At 39.1% G+C, this 20,332-nt stretch overlaps 1 gene segment (V, D, J or C); it reads left to right on the forward strand.

Moving 5' to 3' along the window:
- LOC122705745 overlaps positions 1-20,332 on the forward strand; it is a 76,807-nt gene extending 56,475 nt beyond the window's left edge. Inside the window, 2 exon segments of the V gene segment in view lie at positions 11,958-12,304; positions 20,219-20,332. Of these exon segments, the coding sequence occupies positions 11,958-12,304; positions 20,219-20,332 (461 nt within the window).

Genomic DNA, 20,332 nt, shown 5'->3' on the forward strand with positions numbered 1-20,332 from the left:
TCCAGAAGATCTTCCCAACCCAGGTTTCAAACTCAGGTCTCCTGCATTGCAGGAGGATTCTTTACCAGCTGAGCCACAAGGGAAGCCCAGGAACACTGGAGTGGGTAGTCCATCCCTTCACCAGCGGATCTTCCCGACCCAGGATTTGAACCCGGGTCTCCTGCATTGCAGGTGGATTCTTTGCCAACTGAGCTATCAGGGAAGAATTTAAGGGCTCTTGAAACACTGTGGCAATCTCTGCAGTCAATGAGATTTATTAGCCAACATCTTTATCCTTAACATTATCTCAGAATCTAGTGCGTGGTTCCCGTTTGCTGTAAAAACAGAAAAGGGAGTTCATCTTATCTTTGGATTTCAAAGGCTGGTGAAATGGAAGAGATTTATTTATAAAGGAAATCATTTATAAAGGAAATCATTTGGAATGATTATCTTTACACTCCATGTTAGTTAAGGAAGCAATAGCCTCTGTGAAAATTCCTTCCACATGGCCTTAACTAAAAACTGAACATTTATAATACCTTTCTCTGTCTTGCTCCTAATTCTTTCTCATCTAAAACACTTCCAGTTTGGTGGGAACAGCATTCTCTTCACAACCACACCTGTGCAAAAATAGACTCTTGTCTTTGCTCTCAGTCTCAAACAGAACCCTCAATCATGGACAGTCCAGGAAGGAGCAATTTCCATTCAGAACTGTACTTATGAGAAGAGTGAATTTGACTACTTCCCATGGTATCAGCAATACCCTGGTAAAGGCCCTGCATTCTTGATAGCCATCCATTTGGTTGTGAATAAAAAGGAAGACTCACAGTTTTCCTCAGTACAGTGCCGAACAGCTCTCACTGCACATCACAGCTTCCCAGCCTGGAGACGCAGCACCGACTTGTGCAGCAAGTGCCGAGTGCTCCCCGGGCACCTGCAGCCTGGACCCAGATCTGCAGCCGAGGATCCAGCCACACCCTGTTGTGTAGATTAAATACACATGCACACACACAATTTGTTTGTGCATAAGAAGGCTTAATATATTTAAGAACATTGAAATTATACAGAATTTATTCTTTGATCAGTAGTGAAATTGACTTAGAAAATCAATAGCAAAAAGATATCTTTAGAAACTCCCAAATATTTGGAATTTAGGCATTAAGTTTTAAAGTAACCCATAGGTTAAAAAAATAATTACTTGGCTGTTAGAAAATATTTTGAAAGAAAATATAGTGAGAACATATACATATGAATATTATGAGATACAGATAATATCTCATAATATAATATCTCATGATAGATTCTGGTAATCAATCTGCCTGCAATGCGGGAGACCTGGGTTCAATCCCTGGGTTGGGAAGATCCCCTGGAGAAGGGAAAGGCTATCCACTCCAGTATTCTGTCCTCGAGAATTCCATGAACTGTATAGGCTATGGGGTCTCAAAGAGTCCAACATGATGAAGCTACTTCCACTTTCAATTTCATAGGTAATATTTTACATAGGAAGAGTTCATCTTTTTAAATACTTATATTCCTAAAGAAAAATATTGCAGAACAATAATCTAAGCTTTCAACACAAAAGATAGAAGAACAAATTACAACTAATATAAACTGAAATAAGAAAATAATAAAAATGTCAAGTTGGTAAAACAGAAGGAAAAATGATAGAAATACCCATGAGATACAAAGTTAAGTTTGCTAAAATGATTAATAAACTATATATTCATAGATAGAATTAGCATGGTGAAAAAAGAGAAAACACAAATTAGAAATGTAAAGAATGAAAAAGTAAAATATTGTACAGATGTTACAATGTTAAAAAGATAGAGTCCCTCTGCTGTCTACCTGAAACTATCACAGCATTGTGAATTGGCTATACTCTAATAAAAGATTGAAAGTTCAATAAAAATGAATAAAAAGGGAAAATAAAAAATTATTAACAAGATAATGCTACTGACTCATCCCAAGTAGGGATGTGGGAAAGTGGAGAAATTTGATCTTTTGGCAAGGGTGCAATGACAGTTCAATGCAGTAATGATAGTCATATGAACAAATGATTTAGGGACAATTGGATATTCCTAGGCAAATTAGTGAATCTTGGCCTAAATCTCACACCTTATACAAAAATTTGAGGAGAATCTCAAAGCGGACTGTATATCCAAGTGTAAAATCTAAAACTCTAAATCTTTTTGAAAAAAAAAATCTTCAGGACCAAGTGTAAGACAAAATGATTTTTGTCATGACGTTAAAGCACAATCAATAAAAAATAAAATATTTCTTCAAAAGTAAAAATGCTTGCTCTGTGAAAGATACTATTAAGAGAATGAAAAAGACAAACCACAGAATGGCAGGGAATATTTTCACAATGTATTTTCATCAAAGGATGGTGTTCAGAAAACAATGGACTGTCTAAACTCAGTAGGAAGAAAACAAGTAGTCCAATTGGAAAATGGTTCATCCAAACATACCATGGAAGAGCTATGTGTTAGGGAAATAAGCATATAAACAGATATTCAACATCATTAACCATCAAGGAAATGCAAATTAAAGCCACAATGAGATACCATTCCACATCTTGCTTAATGGCTAAGATGAAAATTACTCATGATGACCAAGTTCTGGCAACGATGTAGAGAAGCTGGACCACTCACACATTACTGGTGGGTAAATGGTGCAGTCATTCTGGAAGACAGTTAGCAGTTCCACATAAACTTAAATATTCACTCACCTTACAGCTCAGCAATCACACTCTCTTATGGGCATTTGAGTTTCTTACTTAGTAATTTCCAGGTATATGAAGCTGATCAATTATCTGGTCCTGTGCTCATTTTGCAGATTTCCAAATAACCCACCAGTTTAATATCATATTGGGCTTCTGTGATGGTCAGATGGTAAAGAATCTGCCCACAATGCAGGAGAGCTGTGTTTGATCCCTGGGTCAGGAAGATACCCTAGAGAAGGGAATGGCTACCATTCCAGTATTCTTGCTTGGATAATTCCATGGGCAGAGGAGCCTGGTGGGCTATAGTCCATGGGGTCACAAAGAGTTGGACATGACTTAGCGACTGAACAACAATAACATATATATGTATGTTACACACACATACAATTAGATTGCTTCCTGGTCACCTTTGGATAATGAGGAACCATTAGAAATTGTAAAGATCAAATTTTATATTAAGAATTACAAAGCGATGTACAATTTTTCCCTGAGTTACTTCTAGTTTTCTCATTCACCCTTTTCTGCCACATACTCTAGATGTACATGTACAATTTTTCCCTGAGTTACTTCTAGTTTTCTCATTCACCCTTTTCTGCCACATACTCTAGATGTACATCAGCCACTTTAAAATAAAACCATTTATGCTGGCATTAAACTCTTTCCTTAATCTGAACCTTTGCAGATGCTGTCCTCTTTGGTCAGAATGGTTTTTCCCAAATACTTGTTCAAAACACATATATGTACTCAACCTTTACAGCCCAGTTCAAGCAACATTACTTCTTATGTGAAATCTCAGAGGATAATATTGCTAACATTTAATTATAAATATTCTTGGATCTGCTCCCCTCTTAAGATAGTTTGGCAGGAATATTTGCTACTGAGGGCCGTCTTATATTTATATTCATTCAAACTGTTTCCTATGAGGCATGAAGAGATTCCTTTTAGTCCACAAACCAAAGCATGGTCAGGCTCCCTTCTTTTCATTTAGCAAATATCTCCCTCACAGCACAAGCCCCGGAGATAGGCTGCAGCAAATACGATGCTGTGAGTTGGGAAAGCGCGGCCTTCTCTAGGGGATGACTGTTCTGTCTTGGTTTACATCCTTCTGTGTAAACTGCGGCAGGGCTCCTGATCTGCATGAAGACCAGGGAACTTTTAAAGCATCCCCAAGTGCTGCTCCAGACCCCTTGCTCTTTTAGGGTGGGAGTAGAGCCTTCATCAACATAGCATTGCTAGATTTGTCTTCATTTGGAGGTTCAAATCCAAAATGCCTGAAAAGTAAAAGTTATCCCAATGATGTGCATGTCAAAGAGCTTTGTTAACTCATGGGATTTTCTTTTTCCATTACATCCTAAACCTGCTTCTCTTTCTGTTTCTATATATAAAGTAATTCAGATTCAGATTTACTTTTGACTTTAAAGAAGTTTTGAGATTTCTACTGTTTGTATAATTTCATGGCAACACTTCAAAGACATTAAGGATCCTATAGTGGGTTGAAGGGCGGGCCCTGAAAGATACATTCACATCCTAACCCACAGAAACTGTGAATGTGAACTTATTTAACAAAGAACCTTTTCAAATGGAGTTAAGCAAAGGATATCAAAATCCAATCATACAGGATTATCTTGGTGGAGCCTCAATCCAGTGACAAGTGTCCTTTTAAGACACACACAGGTGAGAAGGCCTCGTGAGGTCTTTTTGATGGAGGAGGAGGCTGGAGGTGTACAGTCACTAGCAAAGGAGCACCTGGAACCACCAGAAGCCAGAAGAGGCAGGAAGGAGTCTCTCCAGGAACATTTGGAAGGAGTATGTTCCTGCTGACACCTTATCGTCAGACTTCTGCCCTCCAGGTTGCAAGGAACTGATTCTTGTTTTTTGGAGCCATCGAATTTGTGATGATTTGTTATGGGAGAACTAGGGCTACTGGGGCTAACACAGTTTTCAAAAGGTAGCATTTTTTAAATAGCTACAAGCAACTCCTGACTGTTTACTTTCATGGAAGGGCACTTTTAAACTGCTCTTTGGGATATTTGCATTCAAATTCTCACATATGCAAACATATATATTTATTTATCATTCAGCAATGTTTGAGTAACCACTGTTTACCAGGTATTACAGGATCTGGAATTTTTTATCCAGTCACAGAGGGGCGGCATCTGCAAACATAGACACTCCATGGGGAAGATGGGTGGATAATAAGGTAGTAAGTCTGGTTGGCTGTCTCAAATTGTAGTCACTCCTTTCTATTTTCTTTCCAAAAGGCAGTATAGACCACATTTCTTTAGGTCTGGAAGAAGCTGACACAAGGGAAACACTTTTAGGAGCAGGCAGACGCAGCAACTCTTTCTGAAGAGGAAGAAAAGGGAGATGCTACTGTTAGCACCAGTGTTGATCTTATGGATGCAAATATCATGTGAGTTTGGGATTTCCCTGATTGCTCCCAGAAAATTCAGCACAGAGGAATCTTATCTGCAGGCAACTGTAGGAGTGGGATTTTCTAATTGAGAGCAGGATGTTGAGAAAAACATAAAAACTAAAATGTGGGATGTAGAGGGAGTTGATGAGAGAGACATGGAAAGAAGGAGAAAATACACAAGAAGAATGAGAGAGACCGTGACAGCTGAGAGAATAAACATCTAATCAGACTTTCTCTGTTACTTCTCATTGTTTTTCTGAACAGAGATGAATGGACAACAGATAAAGCATTTTCCTGAATTCTTGCTTCTGCAAGAAGGAGAGAACTTCAGTACACACTGCAATTCCTCAAGCACATTTTACAGTTTACAGTGGTATAAGCAGAGGCCTGGGGGAAGTCCTGTCCTCTTGATGATATTAGCTAAGGGTGGAGAAGTGAAGATGGCGCAGAGACAGACAGATCGGTGTGGAGAGTCCAGACAGCACAGCTCCCTGCACCTCGTGGCTGCCCAGCTCTCAGACGTAAGAACCTACTTCTGGGCAAGGGGGCAGTGCTCTGGAAGCACCTGCTGTCTGTCCCCAAACCTCACTGTGGGCTCCGGGGTCGCTCCTCCTCATCTCTCCTCAGAGCAGTGGCCAGAGAAAGCTGAAGTCATGATGTCTATGAAGAAATTGAAGTTTTAATTTAAAAAAAATCCCCAGACTCAGTGTCACTGAAGAATTCTGTCAAACATTGAATTATACACAATTTCTTGCAGAAAATAGAAAGAAAATAATTCTTCACTCATTTTATGAGGCTAATATTACCCTGGTACCCAAATCAGACAAAGACCATAAAGAACCAAAAACTACAGGGAAATACCTTTTATCTTGAAGATAGACACAACATTTCTGAAAATATTTTAACAAGTTAAATTCATTGATATATAAAATGAATAATATACTGAGCAGAAATGTAATTTCTTTCAAGGGTGAAAGACACTTTAATATTGAAAATCAATGGATGGAATTCACCATATTAACAGGGTAGAAAAGAAAAATCATATCATCATATTAACATAGTCAGAAAAAAAGGATTTGCAAAAATTCAGTAGTCAGTTATGTTGAAAACTCTGAGCAACACAAGAATAGTGGGGAATCTCCTCAATACCTAATGGTATTCTTACTAGTAAAAGACTATGATTTTCTTTAATAAAAAGAACAAAACCAGAGTGTCCATTCTCGTCACTCCTGTACAGTGCTAGATATTGGAGCCAGTGCAATAGAGAAAGTAGATGTAACGATCTTATAGAGTTGAAAGAAAAAGTGAAACTGCCACTATTTGCTGGTAACATGATTATCTATGTAGAAAATCCAAAGAATACACTTCTAAAATTATATTAGGGCGTGAGAAAAGTGCTCGGGGCTGGTGCACTGGGAAGACCCAGAGGGATCAGATGAAGAGGGGGGAGGGGGGATCGGGATAGGGAACACATGTAAATCCATGGCTGATTCATGTCAATGTATGGCAAAAACCACTACAATATTGTAAAGTAATTAGTCTCCAACTAATAAAAATGAAAATAAAAAAGAGAGAGATTCTTTGGTCACATAAAAAAATATATATATTAGGGAAATCCAAATTAAAATTATAAAGAGAAACCACTTCACATCTATCACAAGGGCCAAAATTAAAATTACTGACAACACCAAGTTCTGGCAAGGAAGCAGAGAAATTGGATCATTTATTCATTGCTGGTGGGTGAATGGCCCAGTCGTTCTAGAAAACAATCCACGAGTTTCACATAAACTTAAATATTCACTTACTGAACAACCCAGAAATCACATTCCTTGGTATTTCTGCTTGAGAAATGAAAACTTTATGTTCACAGAAAAATATGTACATTAGTACCGGAAATTAACCAGTGATCGTCACTGAATGAACAGATAAATATCCTGTAGTGCATTAACACAGTGAAATACTATTTATACATCTTTCTCAACTTCAACAGGGTTATTTTGCAATAAATCATGTTAGTTGAAACAATAGTAAGTCAAAAGTTCATTTAATATAGGAAGGAAATCTAAAAAAGAGTGGAGATAAATGTATATATGTATAACTGATTCTCTTTGCTGTACTGCAGAAACTGGCATTGTAAAGAAACTATACTTCAATAAAAATATATTAAATTAAAAAAAAATCCATCTAATATGTTTAACCTAGCTTCCCTTGAAAGTGAAAGTCGCTCAGTCGTGTCTGACTCTTTGTGACCCCATGGACTGTCCATGGAATTCTCCAGGCCAGACTACTGGAGTGGGCAGCCTTTCCCTTCTCCAGGGCATCTTCCCAATCCAAGGATCGAACACAGATCTCCTGCATTGCAGGTGGATTCTTTACCACCTGAGCCACAAGGGAAACCCAAGAATACTGGAATGGGTAGCCTATCCCTTCTCCATAGGACCTTTCAAACCCAGGAATCAAACCAGGGTCTCCTGCATTGCAGCAAATTCTTTACCAACTCAGCTATCAGGGAAGCAGTAGCTTCCCTTAAATGTGGCCAACACTTACATTAGCCTACAGTTGGAAAAAATTGTCTCACAGAGTCTATTTTATACTAAAATGATGAAAATCTTATGAATGTGTTGAGTATTGTACTGAAAGTGAAAATCAAAATGGTTATATAGGTATGAAATGGCTGTAAATGTGTCGGTTGTTTACACTGATGATTTTGAGGCTGGCCAGGAGCTCAGCTCACTATTGCTGCCCAGAATCACCAGGAAATATCATACTGCATGTTGCTATCCCAGGAAAAGATAAAATTTGCATATTCCAGGTATGGTTTCTACTGAATGCATACCACTTTCTCACTACTGTAAAGTCAAAAATCCTCAATTGAATTATCCTAATTAAGTTGGGGACAGTCTGTAGTGATTAAAAGGAAAAGATTATTGACATATGCAATAGTCTAGTTGGATCTCAGGATGTTATGCTGAGTAAAAAATAATCAATCTCAGAGGCTACATGGTGTATGGTTACAATTACTGGATTATTATGATTGTATAAATAGTGTGATTCTACTAACACAACATTCTCAACAGGACAAAATACAGAGATGAAAGGAGATCGGTAGTGACTTGGATTGTAAAGCACTGCAGGCCTCTAGAGGGTGTGCAAAGAGGGTTTCTTTAGAGAGATGGAAAAATTCTATATCGTGATTTTAATGGTGGTAACAAGAGCTTATACATGTGATAAAGTTTCACAGAGCTATGCATCAAAACCAAAGAGTGCATATAAAACTGAGGTATCAGATCACAATTTGTATTTTAATAAAATTTTAGCAATATCAATTTCCTGGTATGTATATGTAACTATTATATTAGCATATACATTTTAGAATATCAAGTTGCTCCCCAGGCTGTTGTGGGCCTTTGTGGTCTCTTCTGCCTAGTTACAAATAAATGGAAACCAAGGCATCAGCAGTTTTCAAGGGTTGTAGAGTTGGGGATCGTTGGCAAAGCAACCTAAAGTTCTTTAGGGTGATAGAATGGTTCTGTATCTTAATTTTAGTGGTGGTAATAAGAATTTACAAATGTGATCAACTTCACATCTATGCATAAGAAGGTGGATATAAAAACATGTGATAAATATAATATACTGATACATATAATATATGTATTATCTTGGTGTTCCCCAGACTGCTCTGGGCATTTGTGGTCTCCCCTGCTTCCTTGTAAATAATTAGAAACCAGGACATCAGCTGCCTGTCACTCAGAGTTCAAATGGGACAGAAGAATAGATGGTTCAACCTCGTATAAACTCTCCTCCCTGCATCACTCATTAATGAGTTCTTTTGACCTTAAATTCTAAGAACTGGCACTGTTTTGGAGACTGTGTCGACACTTCCTTTTCTACTTGCTTGTTTGCTTTTCATTCTTTTAAATTAATTCATCTATTAAAATGATGAAACCAAGTGGAAGTTTGAGAGATACATACTTTATGATCGTGTACTGTATACAAAACTTCAATCATCAAGTTCTGTGGTATTGACATATACTAAGTGTTTGAACAGGACTGGAAAAGGTCAGTTTTCATTCCAGTCCCAAGAAGGGCAATACCAAAGATTGTTCAAATTATTATGCAGTTGTGCTCATTTCACATGCTAGTAAGATTCTGCTTAAATCCTTCAGCTAGCCTTCAGCAGTATGTGAACCAAGAACTTCCAGATGTACAAACTAGGTTTCAAGGAGGCAGAGGAGCCCGAGATCAAATTGCCAACATTCATGGGATCATGGAGAAAGCAAAGGAATTCCAGAACAACATCTACTTCTGCTTCATTGACTACACTAAAAACTTTGTGTGGATAACAACAAACTGGAAAATTCTTAAGGAGATGGAAATACCAACCCACCTTACTTGTCTCCTGAGAAACCTGTATGCAGGTCAAGAAGTAACAGTTAGAACCAGACATGGAACAACCTACTGGTTCCAAACTGGGAAAGGAGTACGTCAAGGCTGTATTGCCAGTCCTCTTATTTAACTTATATACAGAGTATAACATGTGAAATGCCGGGCTGGATGAATCACAAGCTGGAATCAAGATTGCTGGGAGAAATATAAAAAATCTCAGATATGGAGATGATACCACTCTAATGGGAGAAAGTGAAGAGGAACTAAAGGGCCTCTTGATGAGTGTGAAAAAGGAGAGTGAAAAGGCTGCCTTGAAACTCAACATTCAAAAATCTAAGATCATGGCATCTGGTCCCACCACTTCATGGCAAATAGAAGGGGAAAAAGTAGAAGTAGTGACAGATTTCATTTTTGTGGGCTCCAAAATCCCTATGGATGGTGACTGAAGCCATGAAATTAAAAGATGCTTGCTCCTTGGAAGAGAAAATATGACAAACCTGCAGGTGGGCTAAGTCACTTCAGTCGTGTCCGGCCCTGCATCCCTATGAACTGTAGCCCTTCAGGCGCCTCTGTTTATGAGATTTCCCAGGCAAGAATATTGGCGTGGGTTGCCATCCCCTCCTCCAGGTGGTCTTCCTGACCCAGGGATCGAACCCACATCTCTTATGTCTCCTGCATTTGCAGGCGGGTTCTTAAACCCTTGTGCCTCCTGGGAAGCCTAAGATGGCATATTAAAAAGCAGGCACATCACTTTGCCGACAAAGGTCTGTATCATCAAAGCTACGGTTTTTCCAATTGTCATGTGTGATGTGAGAGTTGGATCATACATAAGGCTGAATGCTGAAGAATTGATACTTTTCAATTGTGGTGTTGGAGAAAGCTCTTGAGAGTCCCTTGGACTGCAAGGAGAACAAACCAGTCAGTCCTAATAGAAATCAATCCTGAATGTTCCTTGGAAGGACTGATGCTGAAGTTCAAGCTCCAATACTTTGGCCACCTGATGAGAAGAGCTGACTCTTGGAAAAAAACCCTGATGCTGGGAAAGACTGAAGGCAAAAGGAGAAAGGAGCAGCAGAGGATGAGGTGGATAGATAGCATCATTGACTCAATGGACATGAATTAGAGCAACTTTGGGAGATACTGAAGTACAGTGTAGCCCGGGGTGCTGCAGTCCATGGGTTCACAAAGTTTGGACATGACTTAGTGACTGAACAACAACAAAAAAGTGTTTAAAACCCGTAAATACCAAGTTTTGTAGGAGAACATTACAGCATTATGTCACAGAAAGATCTGGCATACTTCTCTTGAATTTATTTTACAAAGACAAAAGTAATGAGCCATTAACAAGTGAGACTGAACACTTTGGACCAATGACATAGAAAATGTGACATCAGGACAATTCCAGGACACATGGTCTAATAAATGCAATTTTGCTTGTGGAGGGGACAAGATTGAATATCCTGATCTTCCTCAAAGTCTAATAAATAAGACTCAATTTCAAATTTCAAAAGAATATTTTATTCCTGTGTAATTTCATTCAAAATTTAAAACTGAATAGACTCTGAAAGTCAGATGGACTTTTTTTTTTGTCATTTCATGGTGAAGTAATATTATTTATTGAAAAACCTAAATAGAGTCACAAAACTCAATACAAAGACAGAGATACATTAATGATTTTGAATAAAATTTCCATTCACCAAGAAGCCTAAGATCGGCAAGTTTTTTAAAAGAGTCATTAGATTCTGGATGGAGAAGAGTAAGTGTAGGCTAACTGAATGACCTGTTAGTAGATTACAGAAAGTTTCATAGGCTATAGTAAATTATATCTTAAACAGGATAGCAAAACTATTTTGCTGAATAATTATCAGTGTATGTCAACTTGTCTAATATTCAGCTCTCCTCAGCTCAAAGTTTAAGACTGATTAATTTAATACTAATTTTAATGCTTTTTTCAGGATCTGCCTAATATAATGACCAGGGAAAGACAAGCAGACAAAGTAAAGTTTTGTGGTGAGCCAGACTTTTTCCCATGCATGCACAGACCGTGTGGTCTATGGATATGACAAACCCCACTTCCTGTTGGGGGGAGTCACACAGGTACTGGGTAGTATGTATATGTGCTGCCAGGCACTCAAAGACACTGAACTCTCAGCTTGAGGCAGAACTGAGCACATTTGAGCAGGGGAATCTTTGCCTCATGCCGCTCTCCAGTCTGCTCTGGGTGTTTCTGGCCTTCACTTTCTCCGGTAGGGATGCTTGCAAACATGGGTGCGAGTATTCAGGGTGAAAGGACTGCACACAGGCACGTGGTGCTTCACAGGGACTTGGGGAAGAAAGGAAAGATGGAGAAAAGCAAGAATCTTATGATTTCAATTATTTGTCTTTGGAGCCTAAATAACTCCTACACTATTTTATTCACTGCTTCATCTTTGTTTTCTGATTTTTTTCCCACAGGATCTGGTGTGGCGCAGAAAGTTGTTCAAGACCAGCCAGATGTATCCAGCCAAGTGGGGCAGTCAGTCACCCTGAACTGTCGGTATGAAACAAGTCGGAGCGCTTACTACCTTTATTGGTACAAGCAACTTCCCAGTGGACAGATGACTTACGTTATTCGTCAAGGTTCGGAAGTCACAAATGCAAGGAAAGACCGCTACTCTGTAAACTTTAAGAAAGCAGATAAATCCTTCAACCTCACCATTTCAGCCTTACAACTGGAAGACTCTGCAAAGTACTTCTGTGCTCTCTCTGAACTCACAGTGCTTGAAGTAATAGGAAAAGCTGTACAAAAACCCCGGAGCTTAGTAAGAGAGAGCCCCCCTGCTGCAAGACCCCAGCTGAAATGCACACCCACAGACCCCAGACAAGAAATGATAGTCCTGTGGTTATTTAAGTTGTGGTTTGGATCAGAAGATTTAGTTCTAGTTAAAGGCACCTTCTACGTTATTTGGAAACAGGTGTCCAGAGTAACTTTCTATTAATATATTCTCCTCTTGAATTTTTGACTTTGAATCAACTGTACAGAACATGTGTAAAGTTATCTAAATTTGAAAACTTGCCCCATAATACTTTAAACTGGCAGTTTTACTTCATCACAAACCTGGATCTAGTTGTGTGGAATCTCCATAAAAAACATTTCCTTAATAGTTTCCTCTTAGACTTTGTGTCAGGGCACAATCAGAAAAATAGAACCGTGGGTGATATAGAATAAGAGATTAGTTATAGAGACTAAATCTCAGGAAATGGCTAGAGCTGGTGGACGAGTCTGTACAAAGCTGTTACTGTTACAAAGCTGGTGTTGAGCCTGAATTCACTTTAAGTCAGCTTAGAGTAACACTGATGCTTTTGAATTGTGGTGTTGGAGAAGACTCTTGAGAGTCCCTTGGACTGCAATGAGATCTAACCAGTCCATCCTAAAGGAAATCAGCCCTGAATATTCATTGGAAGGACTGATGCTGAAGCCGAAATTCCAATACTTTGGCCACATGATGTGAAGAAGTGACTCATTGGAAAAGACCGTGAAGCTGGGAAAGGTTGAAGGTGGGAGGAGAAGGGGATGAAAAAGGATGAGATGGTTGGATAGCATCACTGACTCAATGGACATGAGTTTGAGTAAGCTTCAGGAGTTGGTGATGGACAGGGAGGCCTGGCATGCTGCAGTCCCTGGGGTTGCAAAGAGTCAGACACAACTGAGCAACTGAACTGAACAAAACTGAACTGAGGTTAACATTTGTAAAGCAAAGTCTGATGGGGACAAAAGCATGGACAAACTGTGACAAACAAAGTCATAGTTGAACTATGAGGACAACTGGAACCCACAAAGACTTGTCTGTCCCTCACCTCCTTCAGTCTCACAATAACAGGTGACTTTGAAAAGAAGTGGGTGTCATTTGCTGTCATGTTACATGCATACTTGGCCCAAGACAAAGAAGATGAGGAGGACATCTAACGGGAAGTGGAGGAGTTGTGAGTCAACAATAAGATGAGATAGTTCATCAGCAGCAATGTGTAGAAAAAGCATTTGCCAAAATCCAATAGTCAACCATGGTGAAAACTCTAAGAAACACAGGAATAATGGAGAAGTTCCTCAACAGCTCTTAGCATGCTTACTGGTAAAAGACTATACTTTTCCCTAAGGAAGGGAACAAAGGGAGAATATCCACTTTAATAACTCTCCTTCAGCATAGTGCTGGATGTTATATCCAGTGCAATAAAGCAAATAAATATATAAACAATCGTTTAAGCCAGAAAGGCAGTCAAATTACCACTATTTTCTTCCTATGTAGAAAATCCCAAAGAATATACCCTCCAAAGCTCCTACAACTAGTAAGTGGGTTCAGAAGGTCTCAGGATATATAAGGTAAACACACAAAATAAAATACATTTTTATATACTATCAGTGAACATGTGGATACCTAAATTAAAAATATAATACTATTTACAATGGCTCAAGAAAGACCCTAAATCCTTAGGCATAAATCTAAGAAAACATGTACAGAACTTATACACAGAAAGCTACAAAACACTGGTTCTTCCAAAAAATAAAAATAGCCAATTATTCTAGCTATTATCCTAGGAAGAAACTTTCTCCCAGTGGAGCGGCATAGGTACTTTTAGGAAAAAAAAAAAAAATTGATGGCACATGTATTATGACCTCTTTTCAGACTTGATTCTGTTTATTGACTTCTTAATTTTATCCTCATACCAATAGACCATTCTATCTTAATTACTGGGGCTTCATACACATTTTGAAATCTGGAAATGCAAGTCATGTTTTCTTTGTCTTATTCTAGGTCTTTCCACTTCCACGTAAGTTATAGAATAGCTTCTGCCACAAGAGATTGAGGTAATTTAATTTGGATTGTATTGAATTTACGAATTCATTTAGGACAATTGACATGTTAACATATGGAGTCTTTAGATCCATAACCTCTTTATTTATGTCCTCTCTAAATTCTTTCATTGATTTATGCCCTCTCTAATTTCTTTCGTTGATGTTAAGATTTTTGTAGAGGACTTGCTGTTGTTTAGTCTCTGTCATGTCCAACTCTTTGTGATCCCATGGACTGTAGCCCACCAGGCTCCTCTGTCCACGGTATTTCCCAGGCAAGAATACTGGAGTGGGTTGCCCCTCCCCTCTCTAGGGGATCTTCCCAATGCAGGGGTATTTTCTATGTGTACAAACCTACGATGTGTAAATAAAAATAGTCCACCTGGTTGGCAGGCAGACTCTCTACCACTGAGCCACCTGGGAAGCAAGACTACTTATAGATATAACAGTTTTATCTTTTATTTCATATAACTTTTTAACCTTAATTGACCTAAACACCCAGAACCAAATCCAAAGCTAGTTCTAATTGGCTTAAGAAAAATGTGGATACAGGGAATTAATTATGTCCTGAAATAGCCAGAACAGAGCTAGGATACCTGTCAATATGAGAACAGATTTATTTCAACAGTAAAACAGACGGTACCAACCTCTTATTTGGGATTTTGAAAACACTATTTCATTGAGCAGCCTTAGGAGATGGTCTTTCCTGACATTAGTGTCTATAGGTGGCAAGGACTGGTCACCACTGAGTACCAGGCCTTGATTCATGTTAGCTACCCCAGACCTCAGAAGTGAGGACATTTCTCATCTCCTATGTGATTTTTATCTCTCAAATCAAAACTATTCTAGAGTTATTGGAGAGGAATCAAGAAAAGGTCTTGCATACCTTTTATTAAATTAGTTCCCCAGCATTTGATAAATGACATTTTAATTGCATTTTCTAATGTTTTTGCTAGAATCTAGACATAAAATTGATTTTTGTGCTTGGTGATTGTATCAATTCACTAATAGGTTCTAGTTCTTAAACAGCTTGTTTAGAGGTACTTTGTATTTTCTACATGTATAAACATGATCTGTAAATGAAAACAGTTTTGCTTCTCCTTTTCAAACTTAATATATCTTATTTCCTTCCCTGGTTTGATCCCAGGCCCTCCTTTAGGACAGCAAATAGAAGTAGTGAATAGAAGCACATGTCTTGTTTGTGATCCTGTAGGGAATAATTTTGCCTTTGATATTTTCATTGATACCCTTTATTAGATTTGGGAAGTTTTCTTTTATTTTTGGATTGTTGAGAATATTCATCATGCAGAGACATTAGCCTTTCATCAAATTCTCTGGATTTTTTTAAAAGAAAATTAAGTACATTATTTTGGTTTTCATCAAGCAAAGAAAGATAACTTCACCTTATATGGTCAAGATATAATCTTCTAAAATTAAAAATTCTGAAAAAAACCAATAGGCTAAAAAACTTATTTTTATATTCTCCATATTTTGGTTTTCAGTATTATTTAAAATGCCACTTTGAAGCGTTTCATGCAATCTTCTAAAAAATAAAGTCAAAGAAACCAAGAAACAAAAAAGTTTTTTTCCCCTGCCTTTTGCTAGTATAATAAAATAATATATTCCTACATAGCTTAAATGAATTCATTTTTAGTTGTTCCTATATTTTCAGTAGTAGTGGGTGTTGACTTGTGTGTGTGTGATCCACCACAGAACAGACTACCAAAGAATATTTATGAAAACTTGTTAAATATTTATATGGGAATAATATTTATTCCCATATCATCAGTTTAATTTTACTCCATCCTAGACTTGGGATGTTTGTTATCTGTTCTTGAATTTTGTCCACTAATATAACCTTCTATTTATCCTGTTGGAGTCTTTTGTTTAGCTTAACTTCCATAGTATTGAAAGATTGCTTTTAGAATAATTTCAAGAGTCATTCAGCAAAACTTCTTTCACTAAGTTCATGAATAACAACTCATCTACTCATTCAGAAAACAGATAATTCTTCAGTGATTTATCTGTACCAACCTCTCTTTATAAACATTGAGCTCAGGTTTGATCCCTGGAGAAGGAAATGGCACCCCACCCCAGTATTTTGCCTGGGAGAATCCTATGGACAGAGGAGCCTGGAGGGCTACAGTTCCTGGGATCACAAAGAGTAGGACATGACTGAGCGACTACACACACACACACAAGCTTTAAATATGGGAAGATAAATGATAAAAGGAAAACTACAAAGAAGCCAACAACTGAGGGTGTGTGACAAAGAAAGGAGCCAGAAATAATGAAAACAATTTGTGGAGTGGTACTACTTTGGCCACCTCATGCGAAGAGTTGACTCGTTGGAAAAGTCCCTGATGCTGGGAGGGATTGGGGGCAGGAGGAGAAGGGGACGACAGAGGATGAGATGGCTGGATGGCATCACTGACTCGATGGGCATGAGTTTGAGTAAACTCCAAGAGTTTGTGATGGACAGGGAGGCCTGGCATGCTGCGATTCATGGGGTCGCAAAGAGTCGGACACGACTGAGCAAATGAACTGAACTGAACTGAACTGATAGAACTACGAAAACACAGATGAATACAGAGGTCATACAACTAAAATGTATGTATCTCAGTCGTGTCCAATTCTTGGGACACCATGGACTGTAGCCCACCAGACTCTTCTGTGCATGGATTTACCCAGGCAAGAATACTGGAGTGGGTTCAGTTCAGTTTAGTTCAGTCGCTCAGTCATGTCTGACTCTTTGCGACCCCATGAATCGCAGCACGCCAGGCCTCCCTGTCCATCACCAGCTACCAAAGTCCACACAAACCCATGTCCATCGAGTTGGTGATGCCATCCAGCCCTCTCATCCTCTATCGTCCCCTTCTCCTCCTGCCCCCAATCCCTCCCAGCATCAGGGTCTTTTCAAATGAGTCAGCTCTCCGCATCAGGTGGCCAAAATATTGGAGTTTCAGCTTTAGCATCAGTCCTTCCAGTGAACACCCAGGACTGATCTCCTTTAGGATGGACTGGTTGGATCTCCTTGTAGTCCAAGGGACTCTCAAGAGTCTCCTCCAACACCTCAGTTCAAAAGCACCAATTCTTCGGTGCTCAGCTTTCTTTATAGTCCAACTCTCCCATCCATACATGACCACTTGAAAAACCATAGCCTTGACTGGATGGACCTTTGTTGGCAAAGTAATGTCTCTGCTTTTTAATATGCTGTCTAGGCTGGTCATAACTTTCCTTACAAGGAGTAAGCATCTTTTAACTTCATGCCTGCAATTACCATCTGATTTTGGAGCCCAGAAAAATAAAGTCAGCCACTGTTTCCACTGTTGCCCCATCTATTTGCCATGAAATGATAGGACTGGATGCCATGATCTTAGTTTTCTGAATGTTGAACTTTAAGCCAACTTTTTCCACTCTCCTTTTTCATTTTCATCAAGAGGCTCTTTAGTTCTTCTTTACTTTCATCATAAGGGTGGTGTCATCTGCATATCTGAGGTTATTGACATTTCTCTCAGGAATCTTGATTCCAGCTTGTGCTTCTTCCAGCCCAGTGTTTCTCATGATGTACTCTGCATATAAGTTAGATAAGTAGGGTGACAATATGAAGCCTTGATGTACTCCTTTTCCTATTTGGAACCAGTCTGTTGTTCCATGTCCAGTTCTAACTATTGTTTCCTGACCTGCATACAGGTTTCTCAAGAGGCAGGTCAGGTGGTCTGGTATTCCCATCTGTTTTAAAATTTTCCACACTTCATTGTGATCCACATAGTCAAAGGCTTTGGTATAGTCAGTAAAGCAGAAATAGATGTTTTCCTGGAACACTCTTGCTTTTTCAATGACCTAAATCAAATCCCTTATGACTATACAGTGGAAGTGAATAGATTTAAGGGACTAGATCTGATAGACAGAGTGTCTGATGAACTATGGACAGAGGTTTGTGACATTGTACAGGAAACAGGGATCAAGACCATCCCCAAGAAAAAGAAATGCAAAAAAAGCAAAATGGCTGTCTGAGGGGGCCTTACAAATAGCTATGAAAAGAAGAAATGTGAAAGGCAAAGGAGAAAAGGAAAGATGTATCCAACTGAATGCAGAGCTTCAAAGAATAGCAAGGAGAAATAAGAAGCCTTCCTTATAGAGAAAAAGAAATAGAGGAAAATGATAGAATGGGAAAGACTAGAGATCTCTTCAAGAAAATTAGAGATACCAAGGGAATATTTCATGCAAAGATGGGCTAAATAAAGGGCAGAAATGGTTATGGACCTAACAGAAGCAGAAGATATTAAGAAGAGGTGGCAAGAATACACAGAAGAACTGTACAAAAAAGATCTTCACGACCCAGATAATCATGAAGGTGTGATCACTCACACTCACCTAGAGCCAGAGTGAAGTCAGGTGGGCCTTAGAAAGCATCACTACGAACAAAGCTAGTGGAGGTGATGGAATTCCAGTTGAAATTTCAAACCCTAAAAGATGATGCTGTGATAGTGCTGCACTCAGTATGTCAGCAAATTTGGAAAACTCAGCAGTGGCCACAGAACTGGAAAAGGTCAGTTTGCATTCCAATCCCAAAGAAAAGCAATGCCAAAGAATGCTCAAACTACCGCACAATTGCACTCATCTCACATGCTAGTAAAGTAATGCTCAAAATTCTCCAAGCCAGGCTTCAGCAAAACGTGAACCATGGACTTCCAGATGTTCAAGCTGGTTTTAGAAAAGGCAGAGGAACCACAGATCAAATTGCCAACATCCGCTGGATCATCGAAAAAAATGGAGTGGGTAGCCATTTCCTTTTCAGGAGGCTATTCCTGATCCAGGGATCGAATCCCCATTGCCTACACTGCAGATGGATTCTTTCCCGACTGAGCCACCAGGGATACTTACCTTTCAATCTGAGAAACATTTCAAAAGGTTGACATCTGGTGGGAGTTTAGCTCTGCAGTTCATCTATTCAGTCACTAGTGGGGGCTGCATCATTTGGAAACAGCGGTTTTCTGGATATAAAGGAAAGGAAGTTTATGTTTTCCATCAATGTTCCACAGAAAAGTTTAAAAAAAAAAAAAAAGACAAATTTTCATCACCTTTACATAAACTGATTTTATAATCCTTTGTTGAGTATGTGTGGTCAAAGATTCAGGGAATCATAGCCTTATAGCCTAAACCTTTTCCATGTACCTCCCTAAACACTGCTTTCCCATTTCCCACCCCTGGTTAACCCTTCCCTTCCCTATTCTTTACGCTCTTTTCTCTTCACTTCTCTTTCTCTGCCAGGGTCACCCACCTCCACCCTTCCCCACCCCAGAGAGTTCGCTCTCCCTTCCCTCTTCTCTCTCTGTCTCAGCCTCCTTGGTGCGGAGCACCTACACACACATGGGCACAGAGGACATAAGGACTAAGGACCATTGTTCAAGGAGGACAAGGAGAATACCATCCATGTCATCAGGTACTATATCGAGAACCGATGCATTGAGAAATGTTTGCTTAGATGGAGACAGATGCATGATTCCAAGGACCTTTTCAGGACGCTGAGCTCCAGTGTCCGAGTTCAAGAGGTTTAGCTTTCTGCCCCAATGTTATTCATATTTCCTGTCCCTCAGAGCAATCACAGCCTACTTTGAAATCTCACATACATTTGCTAGAATGTGGATGGGAATTTTTATCTCTTTACAATTCAGAGCTCAGTACAGTTTTCTGGGATTAAATAATGTTTTCCACAAGCTTCATGGAGCGTCAAAAAATTTCTTTGAAGAAGAAATGATAGACCAATGGTTCTGGATAGACACACTATCGTGATCAGTGTTCCTTTTCCAGAGCCAGACTTTAAACTTCACAGAGGATGGCAGCAGACGCCCTGTGAGTTGGGGATGTCTCTCCTTCTTTGCAGGATGTGACGAAAACAGGGCAGGAAGACCTAGACAAGGAACTGCTTGATCATTGGCTGACAGATCCTGGCAACAACACACTGCAACAGATAGGTGCACTGGTTGTACGTCTCTAA

Source organism: Cervus elaphus, chromosome 12, assembly GCF_910594005.1.
Source record: "Cervus elaphus chromosome 12, mCerEla1.1, whole genome shotgun sequence".
Classification (NCBI taxonomy): Eukaryota; Metazoa; Chordata; class Mammalia; order Artiodactyla; family Cervidae; genus Cervus; species Cervus elaphus.